The sequence below is a fragment of the Anas acuta genome, chromosome 7, assembly GCF_963932015.1.
Source record: "Anas acuta chromosome 7, bAnaAcu1.1, whole genome shotgun sequence".
In the NCBI taxonomy this organism is placed as follows: Eukaryota; Metazoa; Chordata; class Aves; order Anseriformes; family Anatidae; genus Anas; species Anas acuta.
Window position 1 is genome coordinate 20,732,156 of NC_088985.1, and position 22,428 is coordinate 20,754,583.

At 38.1% G+C, this 22,428-nt stretch overlaps 2 protein-coding genes across 10 annotated transcripts in view; one reads left to right on the plus strand and one right to left on the minus strand.

Annotated features, from left to right (window-relative positions):
* The window catches only part of STAMBPL1 (STAM binding protein like 1), a 29,600-nt gene extending 17,503 nt beyond the window's left edge, over nucleotides 1–12,097 (plus strand). For 5 of the 9 annotated variants that reach the window (XM_068687916.1, XM_068687918.1, XM_068687915.1 and 2 more), the window contains 8 exons: nucleotides 1,050–1,125; nucleotides 1,770–1,865; nucleotides 3,224–3,569; nucleotides 4,202–4,326; nucleotides 5,234–5,371; nucleotides 6,045–6,157; nucleotides 8,486–8,585; nucleotides 10,209–12,097. In XM_068687916.1, coding sequence (XP_068544017.1) covers nucleotides 1,050–1,125; nucleotides 1,770–1,865; nucleotides 3,224–3,569; nucleotides 4,202–4,326; nucleotides 5,234–5,371; nucleotides 6,045–6,157; nucleotides 8,486–8,585; nucleotides 10,209–10,265 — 1,051 coding nt within the window. In that variant the 3' untranslated portion in view covers nucleotides 10,266–12,097. Of the gene's footprint in view, nucleotides 1–1,049; nucleotides 1,126–1,769; nucleotides 1,866–3,223; nucleotides 3,570–4,201; nucleotides 4,327–5,233; nucleotides 5,372–6,044; nucleotides 7,223–8,485 lie in introns of those variants that run through there. The other 4 variants (XR_011098186.1, XM_068687920.1, XM_068687921.1 and 1 more) reach the window with 4 other exon arrangements.
* Nucleotides 12,098–12,117: 20 nt separating this feature from the next.
* On the minus strand, nucleotides 12,118–20,454 carry ACTA2 (actin alpha 2, smooth muscle). The gene is made up of 9 exons (XM_068687924.1): nucleotides 20,299–20,454; nucleotides 17,558–17,729; nucleotides 16,158–16,286; nucleotides 15,583–15,693; nucleotides 14,983–15,067; nucleotides 14,728–14,889; nucleotides 14,295–14,486; nucleotides 13,188–13,369; nucleotides 12,118–12,411 (listed from the first exon to the last, which is right to left on the minus strand). The coding sequence occupies exons 2-9, from the start codon at nucleotides 17,684–17,686 to the stop codon at nucleotides 12,268–12,270; spliced, it is 1,134 nt and encodes a 377-aa protein (XP_068544025.1). The 5' UTR covers nucleotides 17,687–17,729; nucleotides 20,299–20,454; the 3' UTR covers nucleotides 12,118–12,267.
* Between the last annotated feature and the right edge of the window lie 1,974 nt (nucleotides 20,455–22,428).

Consider the following 22,428-nt stretch of genomic DNA (forward strand, 5'->3'; position numbering starts at 1 on the left):
AGCTGTGCTCTTTAGAGATCTTTACTCTAACCCATCTTTCTTACAATTTCATCTCAGCTGTTAGGGTAATATTCTTATCTGTCTCTTAACTGGCAAGTGTGAATTAACCTCGTGTACAAAGGCTGAAGTTTACTATACTGTAAGCTGTATGAGAATCAGGACATAGATGATAATATTGCACAGCGCTATTTAAAAAAAAAAAAAAAAAAGATTTTTGCCTTTCTTTTTAGTTTTCATCCCCAAGCGGTTTAAGCATATTTTTTTGGAAAAATATATTGATAGCAGATTTAAACTTTTTGTCTAGCTAGCTTTGCTGTAGGATTGATTAGTTTGTTTTGATACTTCTAAGAGTATGCATATCTTAAATTATTTTCTTTTAACAATAAGAAACCTCCTTCCCTCCCCTAATTTTCATCATACTCTGAAAACTAAGCCAAATCTTTCTTATTCGACTTTATTTTAAATGTATGTATCTCTATAAAGAGGGTCTGGAGGTGAACATTGCATAAACTGCTGAAAAAATTATTAGCAGCTGAGAATCCTAAACTTTTCTGCAGCTAAGCATTGACAATTCTGTGATAATTTAGATGTCTAGATGGGTTAATAATACTGCAGTTAGCTGTGCAGCTTAGTCTGGTAAAAATAACTACTTTAATGATAGTCAGTGCTTTATTTAAGATTCAGCATTTCAGCTAAGGAGACAGATTAAGACAGCAGAAATAAGATTTAGTAACACTGGCCATGGTGGGTTTTTTTTTCAAGTGCTGAGTTCTAGTTAATCCTGTTTTAATCAAGCCCACTACTAAAGAGAAACACAGTATATTCAGGTGTAGAAAATAAGCTCCTGTCATTATCCTCTGTGTCCATACAAGTCCGTACAAGAGATTAAGTGGTAATTTAAACAAATGAACATATAGAAACCTGCTTGGAGTCATGTGGAATTCGGTGTCTAACAGTTATAACTTGTGAAACTGATTTCTCTGCCAAAGTAAAAGCTAATGTAGTTATTCCTCTGGTTACTAAGACAAACATGCTGTTTAATTTTCTAGCTTGTTTGTGGAAAAACTGCCCAGTCACCGAGACTATCACCAATGTGCAGTACCAGAGAAACAAGTTATTATTAAGGTAGGGTTACTGTTTCCTGAACTTCAAGAAATCTTTCCTCTATTTCTATTCTTTCCTATCATTCCTTTTCTCCCAGTGCAAACGTAGTCCAAGGCAGCCAATGCAGTTTGAAATTCTGATAACTTTGTCAAGTCATTTATGTTTTATTTTGGTTTAACCACTTGATCATTACTGAAAGTTAATTTATCATTCTATAAGGAGAACAAGAATGGTCTCTGAATAAGTCAGTAGATTGTTGGAAACACAAGTATATTTCTGAAATAGTAGTTGGCCCTAGTTTTTTTTATAAAACACATCTACATCAAAAGCGTTGGTTATCACACACCTGTTAAACAAGACAGAGATAACAGATCACTAGAAAAAATGATCTTTTCCTAAGATAGCAAGTAGTCTTGTTATAAGTAACTCCTTTCACTGATAGAAACTAATATGGCATTATTTGAAATCAATGTACTAAGCTTAATAAGATGATGATTTATTGTGTATTTCTTCTTTTCTTTCCTGGGAGAAGAGCAGTATTTCTTTATTATTTTTTATTTTTAAATCCATATTACAGATGAATGTGGTTTTCAGGTGGTCCTTTTATGAAGTAAAAAGTTAACTTACCTGTCTTTCTACCCTACCCCATCCCACCCCACCTAAAGAAACTGAAGGAGGTTGCATTTCCACGGACAGATGAACTGAAGAGAGATCTTTTAAAGAAATATAACTTAGAGTATCAAGAATACATGCAAAACAAAGTAAGTTCCATGTGGTTATGAAATCGTTGTTGTATGAATATTTTTCTATTGTATAAGAATTCTTAAAAATAAAGCAGTAAAATAGCAGTTCTGCAAGACCATAGTCACCCAGCAGACTGCTTAGAATGACTTTTCATGTCTCAGAATGTGATCAGTTGGTCATTTGAAAATAAGTAATGCACATGTGAGCTTGGAAATACATGTTCTGTCATATTTACATATTGATAGTCAAAGAAAATCAGAATAGGTCTTCAGTACACTCTGGTTCAATTTTATAGATGGTATTTTTCAGAGATTTTTGTAAGTATATAGAAAACACCTGTTGACCCTGAATTTGTTCATTTCAATTTATCCCGTTTGAGTCTTTAAGTAACAGTAAATACCTGCATATTTGTAATGAAGTCAATGAAGACAGGATCTGCAGTTTTAAAAACTTGTCTTGGAAAAGAGTGTCTGGGGAAAAAATATCTTTTCTTTCCTTCCCATGAAATGGACTTAGGGAATTATGGAGAGGGGGGAAAAAAAAAAGGAAACCACCACACCAAAAAAAAAAAATAAAAAAAAATCCTGTCACTGATTTGTTTGAGGCTTACTTTCCCACTATATTTTGGATGATAAGAAATGACTTTGTTCCAGTTTTCTTATTTGCTTTTAAAGATGCTTGGTGCTCTCCCTGTAATGGGGGTAGGAAAAACTGTTGAAACCTGAAGCTTCCCTATCTGGAAGAGCAGTTGGCCCAGGGACTGGGGGCAGAGCCCAGACAGGTGGCAGAGATGGCATTAAATGTGTCTGAAACTGGGGAGGGCACACACAGAGAGTTGAGATAAGCCCCTGTCAGTACAAGGACCAATCCAGGGAAGGCTAAGGAAAGAAAGAAGCAGGAGAAAATTGACATATCCAAACAGCAACAACAAGCAATAAAGCAGGTAATAACAAGGATTATGAAATCTACCCAGAAAAGCAATGTGCATGTGGATCTCTTGCTGCACTGCAAGTTGTAAGGACTTCTCATCTCTTTACCACCACTGTTCTGAAAACTCCTTCACTGCCTATATTGCAGTGGCTTAATAAGGCAAGTGCTCTCACTACTGAAATAAAACACAGAGCATCATAGGTAGGCATGCTGCAAGCTTTGTGTTGGAAGCTTCCTTGCTTGTGGTGTTCCGTTCCATATCTTGCTGCTCTGGGGGGCCAGAGCTGTATTTGGCACTTCAGCCAACAGGTTTCAAAAGGCTTTTAAATGTTAATGACAGGGTTTGATGGTTTTGTTGAACAATTGGATTGCTTCTTTCCTCATTTTTGTAGTTTATATATATATATAAAATTCTGAGAATGTAACTGTTTTGCATATGTTTCAGAACAAATGTAAAACTGAATTTCTGAAGAAACTAGAACAGCAGAGGCTAATAGAGGCAGAGAAGAAACGAATTGCACACATGCGGCAACAGCAGCTTGAATCAGAACAGTTTCAATTCTTTGAGGATCAACTTAAGAAGCAAGAACTAGCTCGGGATCAGAAAATTAAAGACAGCATGGTTATGTCTGAACAGACAGATGGAAGTATGCTATCTTGTATTTCCGTACCTGAGAACAGTTCCTTATCTACCACATTGCTTGAAAAAAATGAGAAGAGTGGCTCAACTGGACATTCACCTCCAGTAAACCGGGCCCTAAAGCCAGCAGCTGCTTTAAGTTCTGTTCAGAGTAAGTGCACAGATTTTGTACTCTTTGTCTGCTGCTCTACTGCTTATAGCAGTCCACACATTGTATATGCATATGATGATGGTTGGACTTGATGATCTTAAAGGTCTTTTCCAACCTAAATGATTCTATGATTTATTCCCTTTGAGTGTGTCTGTAGCAAAATAAGCATGAATAGGTTAATGTACACACAACAGTTCTATATATTTTCCTTGTTTTAAGAGAAAAAAAAATCACATTTTCCATCTGAGTGCCAGTAAATGGAGATGGAACCTCAGTATTCCTATGGAATGAAGTCTGAATATTGTCAGGGGCTTCAAGGGAACAGAAGCAGAACCTGCAGGGGTCTCAGTCAGAGAGGCTTTTTGAAAAACCCTTTTTTGAAAAATGGGATCAACTCACTGTCACCTCAGATGCATGCTAGCTAGGTTATATCTCACTTTGGCATGACATGCTTGCACTGTAGATGTAGTCTCATTAGAAATGTGTGATGTGATAATTCCTTAATCTTTAATAATTTCCTGTAACTGTGTATATTGCCTTATTTTAAGGAACTTCACTGTGTAAGCTACATATGCCTTTTTATTTCTCTCTCTCTCTCTGTCTCTCTCTTTTTGGTTTTGTTTGTTTGTTAGCTCAATTGGCTGAAGCACTCAGAGGTGTAATTTTACCCAGGGATCTCTGTCACAAATTTCTGCTGCTAGCAGAGGCAAATACATTAAGAGGAATAGAGACATGTGGAATTCTCTGTGGAAAACTGGTACAGTTCAACCTTCAAATTCATATGGGGAAGACATTTTTGGTAGTGTAATATTTTCCTGTAATATGCTGACTTCAGAGCAAAAGAAGATTTAAACAATTAGTCTTTAATGTAACTAACATCATATTATAACCTGAGTGGTCACTTCACCAGTGTGGCCTGCAGCTTGCCTTATTGGGGGAATACTTGATCAAAGAACCCTGCTGTTGTCATAAATTTTAATTTTTTTTCAGTATGCTGTACAATACAGGCTTTTTCAAGTACTTTCTTAGCATTCATCTAAGCTAAGTGAGGTTTAGTTACAGGACAATGGAATATAAAGACTGTTAGAATCTACTGGGGTCATCAAATTCATAACAGCAACAGAACAGAAAAGAAACCACCACCCCTATCAACCTGTAGAACATCTGATTTTCCTTTTTTTTATTTTTCCTGTTTTATTTTTCCCTTGACCTAGATAGCAGTGTCCTTTCAGAGCAGGGAAAGATGTCATGACTAATGCTGACATACAAAGAATTTTGAAGATGATGTCCAGTTGTATTTAAATCACGTAAAGAGAAAGAATAGCAAGAATAGTGATGTTCCAAGGTGCACAGAAAATAATAATTCTCAAACCTCTTTTCATTCCAATGTTTTTATTTTTTTTAAACGACATCTTTTTCACAGTGGTTTCTGTGACCATTTCAATACAACAATCTTATGCTGTTATTCATAATACCCTGTATGTTTCCATGATAACATGCTAGGGCATATTTTCAGGTGTACTAGGTCAGGTAGTGGTGTGGCAGTCACTGCAGATACACCACTTTGGTTTAGCTGAAAGGCAGACCTGCTTCAGATTCTCATTCAGCGTTTATTCAGTAGTTCAATTGTTTCACTCTAAGTTATCTCAACATTTGTTTTACAGACACACAATGAATTTACTATTACCCATGTAATAGTGCCAAAGCAATCTGCAGGACCAGACTACTGTGACATGGAGAATGTGGAAGAATTATTTGGTATTCAGGATCAGTATGATCTCCTCACTTTGGGCTGGATCCATGTATGTATGTCTCACAGATTCTGGCTTTCTGCATCAGCTCTGCATACTATATGTAAACAACTCTGTAAAAAAATAAAGAAATAACTGGCATAATACAAATGAATTTGCTCACCTAATTCTAGTCATAGTGATGTAAATGAACTTCAGTGTTCTCCGCAGATAATGAGAATCTCTTAATCTATGAAGTTGAGGCATCCTGTTTACACAATAGAGCCTGCTTTTGCTATTGCAACTTTTGTTTATGTCTGTTTGTGGGTATTTTATTACATTCTAATGCCACTTCTTTTCCATTGTATTCAAAATCCTTTCAAAGTTTTGGGGGTACTGTGTTGCTTAAATTCGGTATTAATTACGTGGAGTGTGATTTCACTGTTAGAGATTTTGAACAAACAAGTAATTTCCCTTTTGTCCTGTGCTTCTTCATTCTACTTTTTTTCCCCACCATGATGAGAAAACTGCTTGTACATCTGGGCATGAATGTGTTCCCATGAACTTCATAATGAAAAGCTACTCTAGCAGTGTAGAATCTGGGTTAATCGTAAATTAAGAAACCAATCTGGGGAAAGTACTGATGCATTTATGAGTTAAAAATTATTGTTTCTTCTTGAATGCATGTTGAGCTTGACTTATAAGGAGTATTTCATGATGTTGAGTTTTCCCTTCCTTTTTGTAGACACATCCAACACAAACTGCATTCTTATCCAGCGTTGATCTTCATACACATTGTTCTTACCAGCTAATGTTACCAGAGGCCATTGCGATTGTTTGTTCACCAAAACATAACGAGTGAGTTCTGATTTTTGTAAGTAATATGTAGATATATTCCCCCACTCCTTATCTTAAAATGTGATCAAATGCAAACAGCACATGTCAACTGGGGTGAAGGACAGGAATGGGCATATCATGAGTTTTCTTTAGTCTGTTTAGACTTGCATTCCAGTCAGTCTGTATGCACAGTATTGTTTCTGGCTTCTCTCTCCTCCCCCATTTGTAGCTCCAGGTTTTAAACTTTGATTTATTTTTATACTCTACTTAACCAAGTAGTAATAACAGGAGCTGTTTTACTGTAGACTTCCTTGCCTGTGGCTTACCATAGAGCTCTTGTCATTCTGTCTGATGAAGGAAATGGAAGGGTAAGACATTTCTGTGACTAGAAATTTGTAGGATGATATAAAAATTGCAGTTTTGGGAGTAGAAGGATAAAGGACACTTTCCCTATTAAGGTCCTATTTTCATATTTCATAAAATGCAAGCAGTAAGTATGTGGAAAAAACTGGAACTGTATAACAAATGATGTGAAGATTTACAATGTAATAGGCTATACAGAAACATTGTTAAGTCTCCATCCTTGGAGATAAAATTGAGTGGAATAAGGTCCTTGGCAACCTGCTCAAGGTGATTCTACTTGAGCAGAGAGTTTTGACCAAATTATCAGAGGTTCCTTCCAACTTTGACAACTCAGTGATTATTCTTTGGTGTGCTTGACATTTCAAGTCTCTGGCTAACTCCGTTGTTTAGTTTGTACCTGTCTTCAGCCTGCCTTTCTGGTCTTCTGCCCACATAGATGACTCCTGTTATAGTTGGCCAACTTCCCATATGGGCCATTCAGGTAGCAGAGCTGTAAATAAAGCTTGAGTGATAAGTGCATGACCATTAGGCTTTGAGACTTTGAGCAGCAGCGTTTGCATACCTTCCGAAATCTCTGGCCTTGTAAACTGCTTTCATAGCTTTTGCTCGTCTGCTACTGCTGTCTGTAACATTAATTGATCAGATGTTGTCCTGCAGTTTTTAGGTGATTACTTTTTTGTTAAAATAAGCATAGGTTTAGGTGTGGCCATGGTAAATCAAATAGATAGCAATCAGCAGTAATGCTTTATAAGTATTATATACATTATATATATATATTATATATTATACAATAATAAATTTATATATATATTATTTTATATATAATCATATGTTTATACTATATACATTGTTTATTATACATACTTATATATTATATGATACGATGTATAATATATAATACTTTATAATTCAGTACTACATATTGGGCTACACTTTGATACATTCTCACTAGATTATTTCTTAGATTTTGGTGTATCTCTTTTTTGGAACTAGAAGTGTCAAGCTGCTTCTACTGCACCCTAAATGCAGCAAAAATGTTGCTAACAGGACTAGACTCTGGTCAGATTTTGTTGCCAGCTGTGACTGTGCTGTAGATGAGTATCTATGGAGCATTTTGTTGAGAAACAGTTACAGCATATTGGCACACTTTGAGGTAGGATTCTGTTTGCATATGTGGTATGCACAGCAGTACTCTGTGCCAAAGCATCATCTACAGGTGGCAAAAGAGGTCCTTGCTTACCAGTATGCTGCTTTCGTTGGTCTAAGCAAGATCCCAAGAATATGTACATAAATAATGCAATAAATGCTTCATGCTTTGTCTTCTCAGTTTCCAAATCTTTTTCATCTGACAAAATAATGTTGATTTCATGGAGACTTCTTACCTGAATATAGATTCAATATCCCTCCAAAGCCAGGCCTTTGAGTCGATCTGTAGAGGCAGTGTTTTTTTTATAGATGTGTGGTTTTTGTTTGTTTGTTTGTTTTTAAACTACTTATTCTGTACTCAAAGTAGAGTGTTAAATCATATATATTCAGCAGTGGTTTTTTTTTTAGTGCTTTTTATTACTTGATTACCTAAAGCTACCTAGAAGAGTGACTGGGGAGGATGTATACTCCCAGTAGCTACTTAGAGAGCTTCAAGGCTGTTCTTTTTGTGTTGCCCCTCTAGAGTTCAGTGAGTGAAATGCAATCCAGAGCAGACATGGATGCTCTGTGGCTGTTCCTATATGAATTTACCTCCTGCCTTAGTGGGCTAAACTGCCTAATAGGAATAGCACCAAGTATTGTGTCTTCTCCCCCCATTTCCTCACCACGTCTCCCTTCGCTGCAAGGTAACTCCTATAAGGTTCAACCCAACCTTAGCTCCTGTATATCAGAGGTTATTGAGTACCCTCACATTGTCCTTCTGTTTAGCTAAGTATGTGAATGTGTGCAGTTGTATTATGGGGACAATAAATAACAGTAGTTCCACCGTTTGCTTTCCAGCACTGGCATCTTCAGACTTACTAATGCTGGCATGCTTGAAGTTTCTGCCTGTAAAAAGAAGGGATTCCATCCACATACAAAGGATCCTAGGTTATTTAATGTAAGTATGTAATCTATATAATTTGGTATGGTTTTGACTATTCAAATTCTTGCCCGTGGTTCTAATGCAAGCAGAAATTGTAGCTGCTTCAGATTAGGTTTCCTTCTACTTTCCCCCATCTTAATAACTCTTTATGCATACTTCTCTGACAAAGGCAGACATCAGGAATCTGTTCAAGCAGTTGGTAGCAGCCCTGAGATGACTTTTGTTACACACTGCCATTGAGATAGTGGACAGCCAGAGGTAGTTGCTATCAGTTGTTTTCAGAAGAAGCAAAAGCCACAGATTCAAGTAGGAGTTGTTCCTGAGTGCTTCAGTTTTTAAACAAAAACAATTGTGTTGTCCCACCAGACAGCACATCCCAGCTGCTAAAAAGTGCAGTTATGAGTAGATTAAATCTATTTCCTTCATTTCCCATTTTCTTGCAGTTTCTCAATAAGCTTTTCTCAGTAACTACCACATCTTTTAATGTTGTAATAGCATGATATACTATATGAATGACTGAACTGTATAGTCATTCAGAATTATCAGAAATGCCACTGCTATCTGGAAGAAAACCGTATTTATCTTTGAATAATTAAGATTTTTTTTTTAATGAGACTCTGTTAAAATAGACAACTACTCATACCTCTAACTCAAAGTAAAATGATTAAGAGCAAGTAATATCAAAAGATGACTTTACCAAAAAGAAGTATTTTTTTTAGAACTTCCAGAATATCAGTACTACTCAAGGAGAGTTTAAATTATTTGTTTTGCTTTGTTCTTACATCATTGACCCTGGGGGTATTGAGAAGGTAGTCCAAGTCAGAAAAAATATTTATGCTTTTGTTCCAGATAAGCTGTTTTGGGTAGTCCTTTACTGACTTAGTTTACGAATTAAGTTACTGGCCACTTGAGCACATTTATAAACAGTAGATGCATTGCTGGTATCACATATCAAACAAATATCCTTGCAAGTACAATCCCTAAAACATATTTATCTGCCAGTAAGAACAGCAAGATCACAGAAGTTTTTCCTGGAAGAAAAATATCAGGGGTGTGTTAATATAGGAAGCTTCCTGAAACCTGACTAGAACAAATCTAACATGCATCTGTCAGGTTTTTTAAAAAAGTTCTTCTCCACAGATTCAACACATGCTGTTACTTAGAGAAGGCTGTGGCTAAAGACACAAGCTAGTCCTAAATGCTTTAAAAAAAAAAAAAAAAAAAAAGTGGGCAGATAGCTGAAGCTACTGCAGAAAGAGAACAGAGTTTACGCTTCCCTTGCTATTGCCCTCCATGCACCTGATCTAATGCAACACACAGCTCCTTCTCTCTCCCTTTCAGATATCCCATGCTGTGATACGTAAAGCATAGCACTGAACTATAATCTGCTTCAGAAGCCAAGCACTAAACTATATCCTCTGTAGAAATTTTCTGTTTCCATGTTGTAGTCCTTGCTTTATTCAGCAGTCTACACCTGCGAAGGTAAGGTTTGCCTGTAAACAGGCACAGTGATAGGTATAGTCCAAGTTGAATATATAGCACATTAAGCAGGCTCAGAAAATTAAAAAGACACTGTTGTCTAAAATACGCAATTTTACTGAAACTTATTTGTGAGTAATGCATTGATTTCTTCTGCAGCCATGTACCCATGTGGTTGGAAAAGACATAAAGATAATTGTGCTGGATCTGAGGTGATACAGATGGACAATAACAAGTTGCTAAAGAAATGGTCAAAAGAGAAAAATGGCTTCCTGTTTTTCCTACATTTTCAGAAATGACTTTTATATTTATACATTTTAGATTGAATGGTTTGATATTTATTGCTTTAGCCTGTTTTGAAGTTATTTTGTTGCTCTGTCAAGATGGAGTTCAGTGGCATTACCCCTGAATCTGTAAAAGCATCATCTCGCTAAAACCAACAATAAAACAAACTTCAAATAACAGAAACGAAGTTGAAATAAGTAATGCTTCCTTTGTCATTTGTTAGCAGTAATTGCTCTCTGAGAACTATAGTTTTTTTAACAGCTTTTTAAGACTTTCAGCTACTTAAATCTATTCACTGCTTCAGTGAATTTACATTATATGTGGTAGAGACAAACACATTGGTTCAGCGATTTTTGTTTTCATCCTTATATAGCTCGTGTTTCAACTAAGCCATTAAACAGAAAACACAAGTCCTTTACCTGAGTGCTGACCCTCATAACATCCTGGAATAGCAGAGAGGTTTTGGAGTCCCGTGGAAAACTGTGTTTTCTCCAGCAACCCTCTAGCAGAAACTCCCATTTGAAATCAAGTTCTGATCCTGCAAGGGATTCCCTGGATCTGTCTAGAGCTAGATTAAAAGATCTGTCTAGAGTTAGAAGGAAGAATCGTACAAAAATGTTTGCTCTTACAAGAGTTTATTTAATATCTGCTCCAAGAACCTAGATGGCCTATACTTTAAATAATAAGGTTAGTACAAAAACGTTTGGAACGTGCTAACAGAAGATGGACAAGATCTGAAACCCAACAGTTACGCAGTCACAGTAAATAACAGGTGCTATTGCAGAGTTTACAGCTTGAAGATAAGGAGCAACAGGTAAGTGAGGTAAATAAACTATTGAGTTTAAGACAGGAAAAGAGGTAACAAAAATAAATAGCATCCTTTATCCTGAACTCTAATGAATACAGAGTGCAGCAAGTTCCTTAGAACTGACCTTTTCCAGGTCTGCCTCGTGATTACTTTATTCATACATATATATATATATATATACTTGTAAGACAGTAGTAGTACTGGCTTCAACTTCTATGCATATACTTCTATTTTAATATCAATTTCAATGTATTTAAGACATAAGTGGAATCAGAAAAGTCACAGAAAAAGAAAAAATTCTAAAAACATTTTAATCTGCTCTGATTACATTATATTCCCTTATGTATCCCACCCCACCCCTGCAAAAAAAAAAAGTTCTGAAGAGCAAGTGTATTAAGCCAGCTTAATTACCCTTTAGACCTTGCTAGAAATCCAAACAACAAAAATAGGCTACACTCATCCTGAGGACATGTAATAGAAAAGTCACGTGTTCAATCTAATATCAGAACTTAGGTATGCTCTAAAAGAACAGGTTTTGTTTCTTTAAAGAAATCACCTGGAATTGCTGTATAAAGCATTGTACCTCTGGGCCATACAATGAGAGAACTACTTCTAGCATGACAGCTGTGAATTAAGTGATGTAGACAGATAATACTTCTGGATAGAGCAGATGCAGAGCAGAATGCGCATGCACATCCTGGTATCGAACAGACACTATGCTTCTTTAGTGCTGCCCAGAGCTTCAAAAATCAAGACTAGCTCTGCTTGCAGACTAAAATGCGGCTAAACATAAACAACATGCTGCCTGATAGTCCAGCATTTTCTAGCTCTGATACCATTGAGCAAGAGGTATTTGCTACTTTTTCTATTAAGCCCAGTATAGCGTGGTAACAAATTTACGCCACAAGATGGAGCTTCACACCAGCTGTAATGGTACCTCCAGAAATGTGTCTTTTTAAAATAGGAGCAGCAATCTCATTTGCATATTTAAAATTTATTCCAAAAAATACATAGTATCCAATTAATGAGTCATGATGAAGGATTTATGGAATGAAATTATAAGAATGTATTTTCCTGAATACATTCACAGTAATACACTAAAAAGACATATAAAGATAAAGCAATTTAAAAGCACTTGCGGTGAACAATGGATGGGCCAGCTTCATCATATTCCTGTTTGCTGATCCACATCTGCTGGAAGGTAGAGAGGGAGGCAAGAATAGAGCCTCCAATCCAGACTGAGTACTTACGTTCAGGAGGAGCAATGATCTGTTTAAGAAATAAAAACATTAAACACAACTTTCAACTGTGAATTTGTTATACAGAAGTATTAAAGCAGTGATATTTGATATTAATGAAAACAGTGTATTTGTACACATTAGTGTCATCCCTTGCCATCCCAGTCAGCCATTGCAGCAAGTCATAAAGTTAAAAAGTTGTTATTGAAATCTGAACCTAAGTCCTCAATTTTTACAACTGAGTCAGTTTGACCAGTAAGAGAGTGTACTCATTTGCAGTCATGAAAAAAGGGGAAAAACAGTTTTCATATAATATATGAGACAAAACACGCAATGGTAGCCAAAGAGGGTTTGGAAGAATGAGCAACTTATAGAACACCCTTACTGGTATAGCTGACAAAATGTTTGCAAAGCAAGAAAGGGGGAAGATTCAAAGCAGCAGAGAAAAGATTGGCTGGTGAGAATCTCTTTCTTTACTGAATTGTAGGCTGAGGGCAGAGCCAGCATTTCTCCTTTGTTCCCCTTTCCCTTAACCAAGAAGGGCTGAAGAAGCTTGATACAGCCTCAGGAAAAGTTATAATTTATGCTGTTAGGGCAGTTTGCAGAACATAGCATGAGAAAGAAAGTCAGAGGAGAGATTATCTTCCAGCAACCAGGGTGATTCTTATAGTTACCAAGCAATTATTATTTACTATAACATACAGACTTGATTGAAAAAGAATTTTGTGAAGTGTTACTGTTTTTCATTAGATTTTTGAGGATGTTGCACATGCCAGCTAAAGTAGTCTACAAGTAATTGTGCCATACCTTGATCTTCATGGTGCTGGGAGCCAGAGCAGTTATTTCCTTTTGCATCCTGTCTGCAATGCCTGGGTACATGGTAGTGCCTCCAGACAGCACATTGTTGGCATAAAGATCCTTTCTGATGTCTATGTCACACTTCATGATGCTGTTGTAAGTGGTTTCATGAATGCCAGCAGACTCCATGCCTAGGGAAGTTACATCAGAACACTGAGGAAGCAACTCCTTACAGGGACTTTAAATTGTTAATAAAGAACGGACAACATGAACTGCAGTGTCTCTTTGGAAGACACCAGTCTTCAGAGCTACAGAAACTGGAAAGTCTTTCTGCAGCTGCTTAAATTATTGGAGTTCCTTGAGGGTACAGCCCTCCCCTGCTTACACACACAACGCCTCCTTAAAAAGAAAGCCAGGGGTGTGGGTGTACAGTCTCCACTAGGCTTTTGCAGAAATCTCATAAGTCCAAAGAATTCCTTATATGGTCCTGGAATCATTTGTTGTTTTTTTTATTTTTTTCCTTTCTTAAACTGAGACAGCTCAGAGACAGAACAGTCAAAATATGCCCTAATACCTCTAAGCATGCAGCTACTGTATCAGTTTCTAAGCTGAAATTTACCAATTAGCAGAAGCTACACATGATTTTTACATGACCTTGCTGCAAGCCTGCCTTCATAGCTATTGATTTGCTCTGCAAATGTACAGAACCATGGATTCAGGATTTGGAGTAGTCTTTTGGAAGAATAAAAGTAGTGGTTTTTGTTTTGTTTTTTAACCCCTCCCTGCAAGTACATTCAAACTACAACCCTCACACTATTTAGAAAAATGTCTCTGCAGCCATATTTTTTGTAGTAGCCAACTCCATAACATACAAAATGGTGTGGGCCCGAAGCCAGGAATAAACATTCAAGGTTTATTTTGGGAGAGTATTTTGCTTTACTGTTTGACATAAAGTTCCTCCCACTGTATTAATAGTGCTGTTTTAAAGATTAGTTTATAATGGACACTAGGACACACTTGTGTATACATCTAAGTGTGCTAGCAAGGTGTACAATCAAACCAAAACAGGGACTTCATATTTATGTGCAGTTTACCAAGGCCAATCACTCAACCTACCAATGAAAGATGGCTGGAAGAGGGTCTCCGGGCAGCGGAAGCGTTCATTTCCAATGGTGATCACCTGACCGTCAGGAAGTTCGTAGCTTTTTTCCAGCGAGGAGGAAGAGGCAGCAGTGGCCATCTCATTTTCAAAGTCCAGGGCCACGTAACACAGCTTCTCCTTGATGTCACGGACAATTTCACGCTCCGCTGTTGAGATGATTGTGTTTAGAATGGTGCTCAGAAAGGGCCCAGACGTATCAACAGGTGGTTCCCTTTCATCCTGTAACACCCTCCCTATTTATTACTCTAATGCCAGTCTTGCTCCCCTTTCCTGTTGGATTCTTTCTTGCTACTAATCAACTGCGGAACCACTGCTATCCCTTCTAAGTCCACTAGAAGCATTGCACATTAAATAGCTCCCCTCCTCATTTTAGTAGCATGTTCTTACCAGTGGTCACAAAGGAATAGCCACGTTCTGTCAGGATTTTCATGAGGTAGTCTGTCAGGTCACGGCCAGCCAGGTCCAGACGCATGATGGCGTGCGGCAAAGCGTAGCCTTCATAAATGGGCACGTTGTGGGTGACACCATCCCCAGAGTCGAGCACAATCCCTTTGAGGAGACAACACGCACAATTCATTCTCAGCTGCACACCAAAATGCTTTTCTATTTCATATGCCTGTGCCACCATCCCCAGAGGCCTACCTGTGGTACGTCCAGAAGCATACAGGGACAAAACAGCTTGAATAGCTACATACATGGCTGGCACGTTGAAAGTCTCAAACATAATCTGAAATGAAATTAAGATAATCAGCTTAACAGTAGGGATCTTAGCTTAGTTGTAGCCATACGCTGAAAGAGAGGGAAAAGACAAGATTTTCATATTTATTGACAGTTGGTAATAACAAGGAAGGAAAACACATCTAAATCCAAATGTATTTGTCCTATAAGACATTTCTCTGTATCTGGTCTATATCTATGATGTATGAATACAGATACATGCATATATTAAAGATCATTTTGTGATAGGCCTAGACAAAAAAAATAATACTAATAAGAAGATGAAGGTGATGTACGCTTGAACAGACCAAGGCTTTCATATTCAGAACTGATATGTTGACTTTTTAAAGTAAACGCAATAATGTACAAATTTGACACGTGGTCACACTGCACTTTCCATCTTCCATTACTAAGAGATACACACTACTGGAAAGTCAAGCTGACATGACTAACTAAAATTATGAATTTCACATCCTGCTGAATTCACAAACTTGGAATTATTCCATAGCTTCAGAGTGAGATTACCTGGGTCATTTTCTCTCGATTGGCTTTGGGATTCAATGGTGCTTCAGTCAGCAGAGTTGGGTGTTCTTCAGGTGCAACACGGAGTTCATTGTAGAAAGAATGATGCCAGATCTGAGGGCAATGGAAGAAGGCAAAGGAGAAAGAAATACCATCAACTAGCAGCTCAGAATCACTTTCAGACAGGTATAATGCTCCAGCATTCTGCTTACAGCATTTCAGAGACAGATAAGTAATGTTTCACATGCAATTGTTCTTATTGCCTTCATAGGTATTACAAAGTAACTTGAAAAAGAAAAACACAATCCTCAGGTTAAATATATCACTGCTAGTGGTATATGATTTCTAAGAACACACTAGTAAATGAAAATAAATACATTCTTACAGTAGAAGATACAGAGCCAAAATAGGCTTTATTCCAGCTCGCTGTTAACAAGCTTTTCATTAAATCACACTTGATAGCATGACACTTTCATCTCTAAAATTTACTGAGTAATCTGTAAACATTTGGTTCAAGTGTTTTTTTTTGTTTGTTTGTTTTTTTACCAGTGATACACATCATTTCAATGATGAAATACCTTCTCCATGTCGTCCCAGTTTGTAATGATGCCATGCTCTATGGGGTATTTCAAGGTCAGGATTCCTCTTTTGCTTTGGGCCTCGTCACCTACATAGCTGTCTTTTTGACCCATACCAACCATCACACCCTATAAAATAACACAAATGGAGTTATTCCCTCAAGGAGAGGTGTCACAAACACCTCTTATAACAACATAGGCTGATATAAATCCAGTTGTCAGTGATACTAGTAACAGAATACTTTAAGAATACTAATTATTGGAAAATTACGCATTGCTCTAATTTCCAAAATGAAATGTTTAGCTAACTTAAACCTCCGGAGTTCACGTTTCCAGTACGGTAAAAACAAAGAGCACACAAGTACAATTTTTATACCATGTTAAATTACATAAAAAAGTAAGTACAATATTAAATTCATCAAGATGAAGTAGAACAATAGGCAATTTATAATGTTCATTGTTTAGGGATGACCCGCCTGTTAAAGTATAATAAAGTGGAGTTAAAGCGGAAAGTGACATTGTGCCATCTAAGGGCCAAGATGCAGCAATACACACTTCACATTTTCCAAAGCTTAAATTTATTATGATTATTTTTAACTTTTTTTTTTTTTTTTTTTTTTTTTTTTTTGAGACTAAAATATTGCCATTAGAGATATAAACAATATAAATCTACGAGTACAGTTTACACTTTCGGGTATTTTTGTGGATCCTGTAGAAGTGGTCCTTGGACCAGAAACTGGAAACTCCTCTATGTATTAAATTAGAAATACTGTCAAAAGAACCAACAACCAGCAAACAGTATATACTAGGATGCTTTGACTACATAATACTCCTATCTGAACTTTGTCATTGCATGCTCCAAACCTTGGCTTCTCTAACAGTTCTGTCTTGGAAACACTTGTAAAATGTAAAACCTGAAGCTAAAGAAACTCAATCCTAGATGAGTGCCCATTTGTGCCTATAAAGCTAAATGAATAAAGTCAGGAAGGCTGATAGGAAGCTGACTGAAACCTTCTCCTTCCTCCTTTAGCTCTCCATACATCATCTATCACCAGCTTTTATGGCAGTCAGAAGTTACAGATGCTTCTCTATTGGGCTTGTTTGCTTTTAGACTATCTTTACTCATCAAGTTCTTTGGGTGATCCAGACTCAAGGAACAGGAAGAAGAGAGCATAGAAGGAAGTGAAAAAATTAAAAGGATTTCTCTCACAAGACTAGACATTGCTTTGACTCAGGTGGCTGCACTGCTGGACTTCTGCCTGGGAGTACTGTGTTACACTGACCTCCCAGGGCTCTATTTGCACCAGACGCAGGAAAAGGTGGCTCTGGGTGGAGAGCTGGGGATGGGGCAGCAAAACCTTCTACAAGCCAAGTGTGGAATAAATAAAGCAGTTCATCACCTGGTGCCTGGGACGACCCACGATGGAGGGGAAAACTGCTCTCGGAGCATCATCCCCAGCAAAGCCGGCTTTGCAGAGCCCCGACCCATTGTCACAAACAAGGGCAGTGCTGTCCTCTTCCTCACACATCTTCTATGTCAGTGTTCTCAGGACCTCCAGACAGGAAACAGACCTATAAAAACAGCGGGAAAATAATTAGGAAAATAAAAATAAAAATAAATTAAAAAAAAAAAAAAACTCAGAGAACCAGTCTTAAAGACAGAGAACTGTATGAAAGGAACCATCACACAGAAATACTGTATGCACCAGACAGTATTTAAGGGATTCCAGAGGAGAATTCCAGTCCTGCTGCATGGACAGATGGATCATTACAGCTCTGGGACAGCAAACGTTTATCTAAATTTGGTCAGAGAAATCCACTGCTGGGGGGTGAGTGGGAGATAAAAAAGACTGCTGGACTGACAGCTGCAAAAACAAAGCTGCAAAAATGCCTTTGCATCAGATTTCGCACAACATCCCCTGCTTTTCTATCATTTTGATGAAACCAGTGCACGTGGAAAGCTAACAGAGGTAAGAGCACTTTAGCCATCGCCATTCAGTCTTGGAGTTCCCAAAGAATTAGCACTTCACCTGCTAGTCATGTACCAGTGGTACACGATGCAGACATTATACAGTGATAAAGACACATACCCACTGGGTCAAGATGTCCTGCTAGGATTATATTTTTCCCTTTTAAAATAGAATAAAGTTTCCTAATATAGAAGGAAAAAAAAAAAGAAAAAAAAAATCAGCCCTCCCTTAGTTACTCAGACAAAAAAAAAATATCCCAATTTTAAAATGAAGTCAGGTACAGCGTGTGTTTTGAAAACTGGCCATAGCATATGCTCTATCATAACTTCAAGCCAGCTAAAAACTTGCATTTAGAGTGACAGAGTAATTTATACTGGCTCCCTGTTTCAGTAAAACAGAAATTGTTTTCCTCCTCAGACAACAGGAAGATAACATGGGTAATAAAAATGCTTTGAGGGTTTTTTATTAAAGTCAGTTATAGAAGCAAGCCCTGAATACCAGCACTTGGAACTATTTGCCCACAATTTATTGTGTGGTAGGGAACCACCTGACTACCTGGGATCCCGGGCTTCCATGCAGAGTTCAACAAATTACAGTGTGTTAAGAGCTAAAGGAGACAGCTGTCATCTACCAATGCAACTGTCTCACACAGTCCCTAAAACCTTCTGCCATAGGATATTGGAACTGGAGGACAAAGTGGCAACAGGGTTGGTGAAAGCCATGGCTGATGAGCAAGGGTGTGTACAAAGCCGCTCAGCCTGTACCCAGATGGAACAAGCAGGGACAGCCTCTGCCCATCCTTCACTTCAGATCCTCCATCCCGTCCCAGCCATGAGACACGGCTGTAGTGCTGCTTCTGTAGGCTGCATGGGTGTAGAAGAAGAAAATAACATGGAAAACCCAACTTGACGTGTTCCAGATACTTTATCGTTATTCCCAAGAAAGAAAAGTAGGTTGCATTTTTTGCATTTATTAAATTTACTCTTGGTGAAACAGGCTCTTTATATTGAAGCATTTACTCAATGGGGCATAATTGTTATCTAACGTGAATGAACAGAGTGGTTTAGACAAACCATTTCCTAATTAGGAAGCAGGCTTTTCAACCGGCTGTTTTTGGAACAGAGCTAGAGGTCAGGGGGTTTGCTCAAACCAATCGCAGGGAATGCAATACCAAAAATCACTTGGGGGAGGGGAAAGAAGGGGGCAGGAAAGGCTACATTTCTGAGCTCAGAGGACTCTAAATGAAAACCATATTTAGTAATAAAGCACAAAAAGTTGAAAAATTAAAGCTGAATCATTCAGCCAGGATTCTCTGCTGCCAAGCAGTGCGTTACAGCTCAGGATTGCTGTGGCATGCAGTAGTAAAACCCTGCAGCAGCAAATGTCACTCAGCACTGTGGAATAAAGCAAAATACTCTCCCAAGCAATTAACACAGTATCTAGCCTCTTACTTCTACCTGCTTTACATCTAAAGATAACCAATCCCTTCACCAGTCTCCACAGCATGCTATTAAGAGAACTCCAGCCTCACAAGGAACACTGTGTATAACCTGTTCCTTACTAAAACATCTGGCATTTAGCAGAGCATTAGTTTCACATACATGGAGACAGGGGTATACATGTACATACACATGCATCTTCATTGCATCCTTTTAGATACTGATATATACACACACACACACACACACACACACTTTTTGCATGCTTCCAGCCCTTATTACAGTCGTAATTCTCCAAAACACTCGTGTCACCCTAAGCTAAGAGCAGTGAGGCAAACCTGCTGAGAAACCCTACTATACAGTGGGCAAATTTACCACCCCCTCAGGAACTCGTGTCCAACACTAACAGCCCAGGAACACAGGTTCACTGAAACTCAAACACAGCTATCATTCCACCTGTACCACCACACAGCCTGTGTGCCTTTAGACAGTTTCTGGAGCATTAGTGGAATCAGCAAAATCATCAAGTTGATTTCCCTTTCAGAAGTGCCATACAATAAAGACAACTCAGTGTAGGTACTACAGGCATTTTATCAATTCAGTTCTACTAAGTAACACATAAGCAAACTGCAGTACAACAGTACATCCTCCTGAATCACTTCCATCTGACATTACTTAATTAAAAGTCCTCCACAAAACCGTAAATCACACTGTTGGTTCAGTGCCACTTACCCTGACAGTGCTTGGCTGCGGATAGCGGCCCTGGGATGGTGCTCTGTGTATCTGAAAGCACAGAGATTATATAGCCCCTTCAGCTCTTCTCCTCCCACCAGCCTCCCAAACAAGGAGCAGAGACAGACAGAGACAGAGCCGAAGTCTCTAACAAAACCATATAGGGACCTTATTACAAAAACCTCTAATCTGGGTGGCCACAGGCCCTGGGTCTCTTCCACTGCATTCCAACGTAGAGCTCATGAAACAGGAGGAGACTTTCAGCTGTGTAAGATAAACACTTTAAAACTTCAGGAGAGTGGCTAACACAGTGAGACAAAGCGTGTCCATGACAGGCACCCTCTGGCAGGAAGAGCATGTGTTCAGATGACAGAGGTCCAGGCCTCGACAGAAACAACCAAGAGGCAGAGTAAAAATCTGGAAGAGCAGTCATTTATGACAGGGAAGGTGTTTATAAGAAGACACTTCACTTTCATTAAAGATTTTGACAAAACCAATGATAGTATTTCCAGCAAGCTGATGAATTTTGCTACAAGTTCTTCTTAAAAGCTTAGTATTTTGCCTGCATGCTAAATGTTGCCCATAGTTTTAGAAGTACTGGAAAAAAAAAAGTACCTGTTGTTGTGTAGGGTTCACAGTGGTCTTTGAAGGCAGTGGAAATGTTCTGTTAAAAGATTATGATCAGCTTGTTATAGGTGAGAATCAATTTTCTTTCTCTGTCAGCTTATTTTCAAAGCCCTAGGAACCGTGGGCCAACTTCATCCTGGTGTTACTCCAGTGATGGCCACAAGTCTGTGTTAACTCACATCTCAAAATGCTTGTAATGAAGTTATTGAATTGTATAACCTCCAGCTAGCTCTGCCACTGAATATATTTTTAGCGACTAAAGCAAGGGTTCTCACTGTACAAGTTATTTTCAGAGCACGACAGGATTTTTACAGCTGCAGCCAGCTGTTCTCTAGACAGGCTGACTTTCGTGGAGCTGCCCTTTCATAGTCAATAATACATAGCCATTAAATTACTACTAAAGACAAGAAATCAGCATGACTAAACTCCATCACTCGACAATTACAAACTCACAACTGGTCTACGCACACGAGCCAAGAACGACGTGAGAATCCAAGAGAGATCCTTGCTTTGTGAGTCTTGTTACAGATGAGAGCAGCGTCATGTGTTTGCTTACAGAGTGCTGCCTAATGGAGTAGTCTTAATGCCAGAGATCCCCCCTACAACCGCAGAGGGAGTTGGTCCGGTGCAGAGATCTGAGGATTAGGCAACATGTAAAGATAGCAGTCAGGAAGAATTATGGATTGAAAACCAAAAGGAATTTAACTTTTAAGGAAAGGAACTTTTAAGGAATGTAATTGCTTTGAGGGTCAGAAACAGAAGCTAACAAGTGTTGGATCATGAGCCATGCAAAAGCTATTTGTGATTTCCACTTCTAGCATTTGGGCAAAAGATAAGAGATATTTTTTTAAAAATAATCAAAAAATAATAATGATAAAAAAAAATCCCACAAACTACCAAGGTAAGCCATCCACAACAGAGGATATAAGCAGATACTTTCTTGCACATCTCCAACTGACCCTCAAAGAACAGCTGAAAAGAAATATTCTTTTGTCAAACACTCAAAGACATAGCTGACAGAAATTATGTACCTTTCATAGAAACATAAGAGATCAGCAAAATCAAGTCAACAGAAATGAGAATTTCACACAGGAAACCCCTTCACTGCAGTATCATGTCTGATTTTGTTACAAGCACCAATTACCCCCTAGACTGGAGGAAGCATAGTCCAAAGTTTTCAGAAGCATAAGCTATTACTACTCCTTGGAAATATCTACACTGGGACAAAGATCCAGAAGAATCTAAACTCCTTACCTGAATGAAAAAAGGTTCACTCACCCAAAAAAAAAAAAACTTACTGGTGATGACGCTCTAGTGGATACTGCACTTATGAGATTTCAAAGCCAAGTAAACACCCCTTCTGTAGGGCTGCCAAGCAATTCACACAGCACCCCAGTGTAGCTAGAAATACAGGCAACAGTTTTTTATGAGACCTCTGTAGATATCAGGGGACAGTGTCTAGCAGATACCACAGACAGCTTCTTCTCTCTGTTAAACTTCATC

Coding starts and splice junctions, on each gene's coding strand:
- ACTA2 (XM_068687924.1), bottom strand. CDS start 17,686: ATGTGTGAGGAAGAGGACAGCACTGCCCTTGTTTGTGACAATGGGTCG. Junction 16,287..17,557: donor TGGGTCGTCCCAGGCACCAG/GTGATGAACTGC, acceptor GTTATTTTATAG/GGTGTGATGGTTGGTATGGG. Junction 15,694..16,157: donor ACTGGGACGACATGGAGAAG/GTATTTCATCAT, acceptor CATTGCCCTCAG/ATCTGGCATCATTCTTTCTA.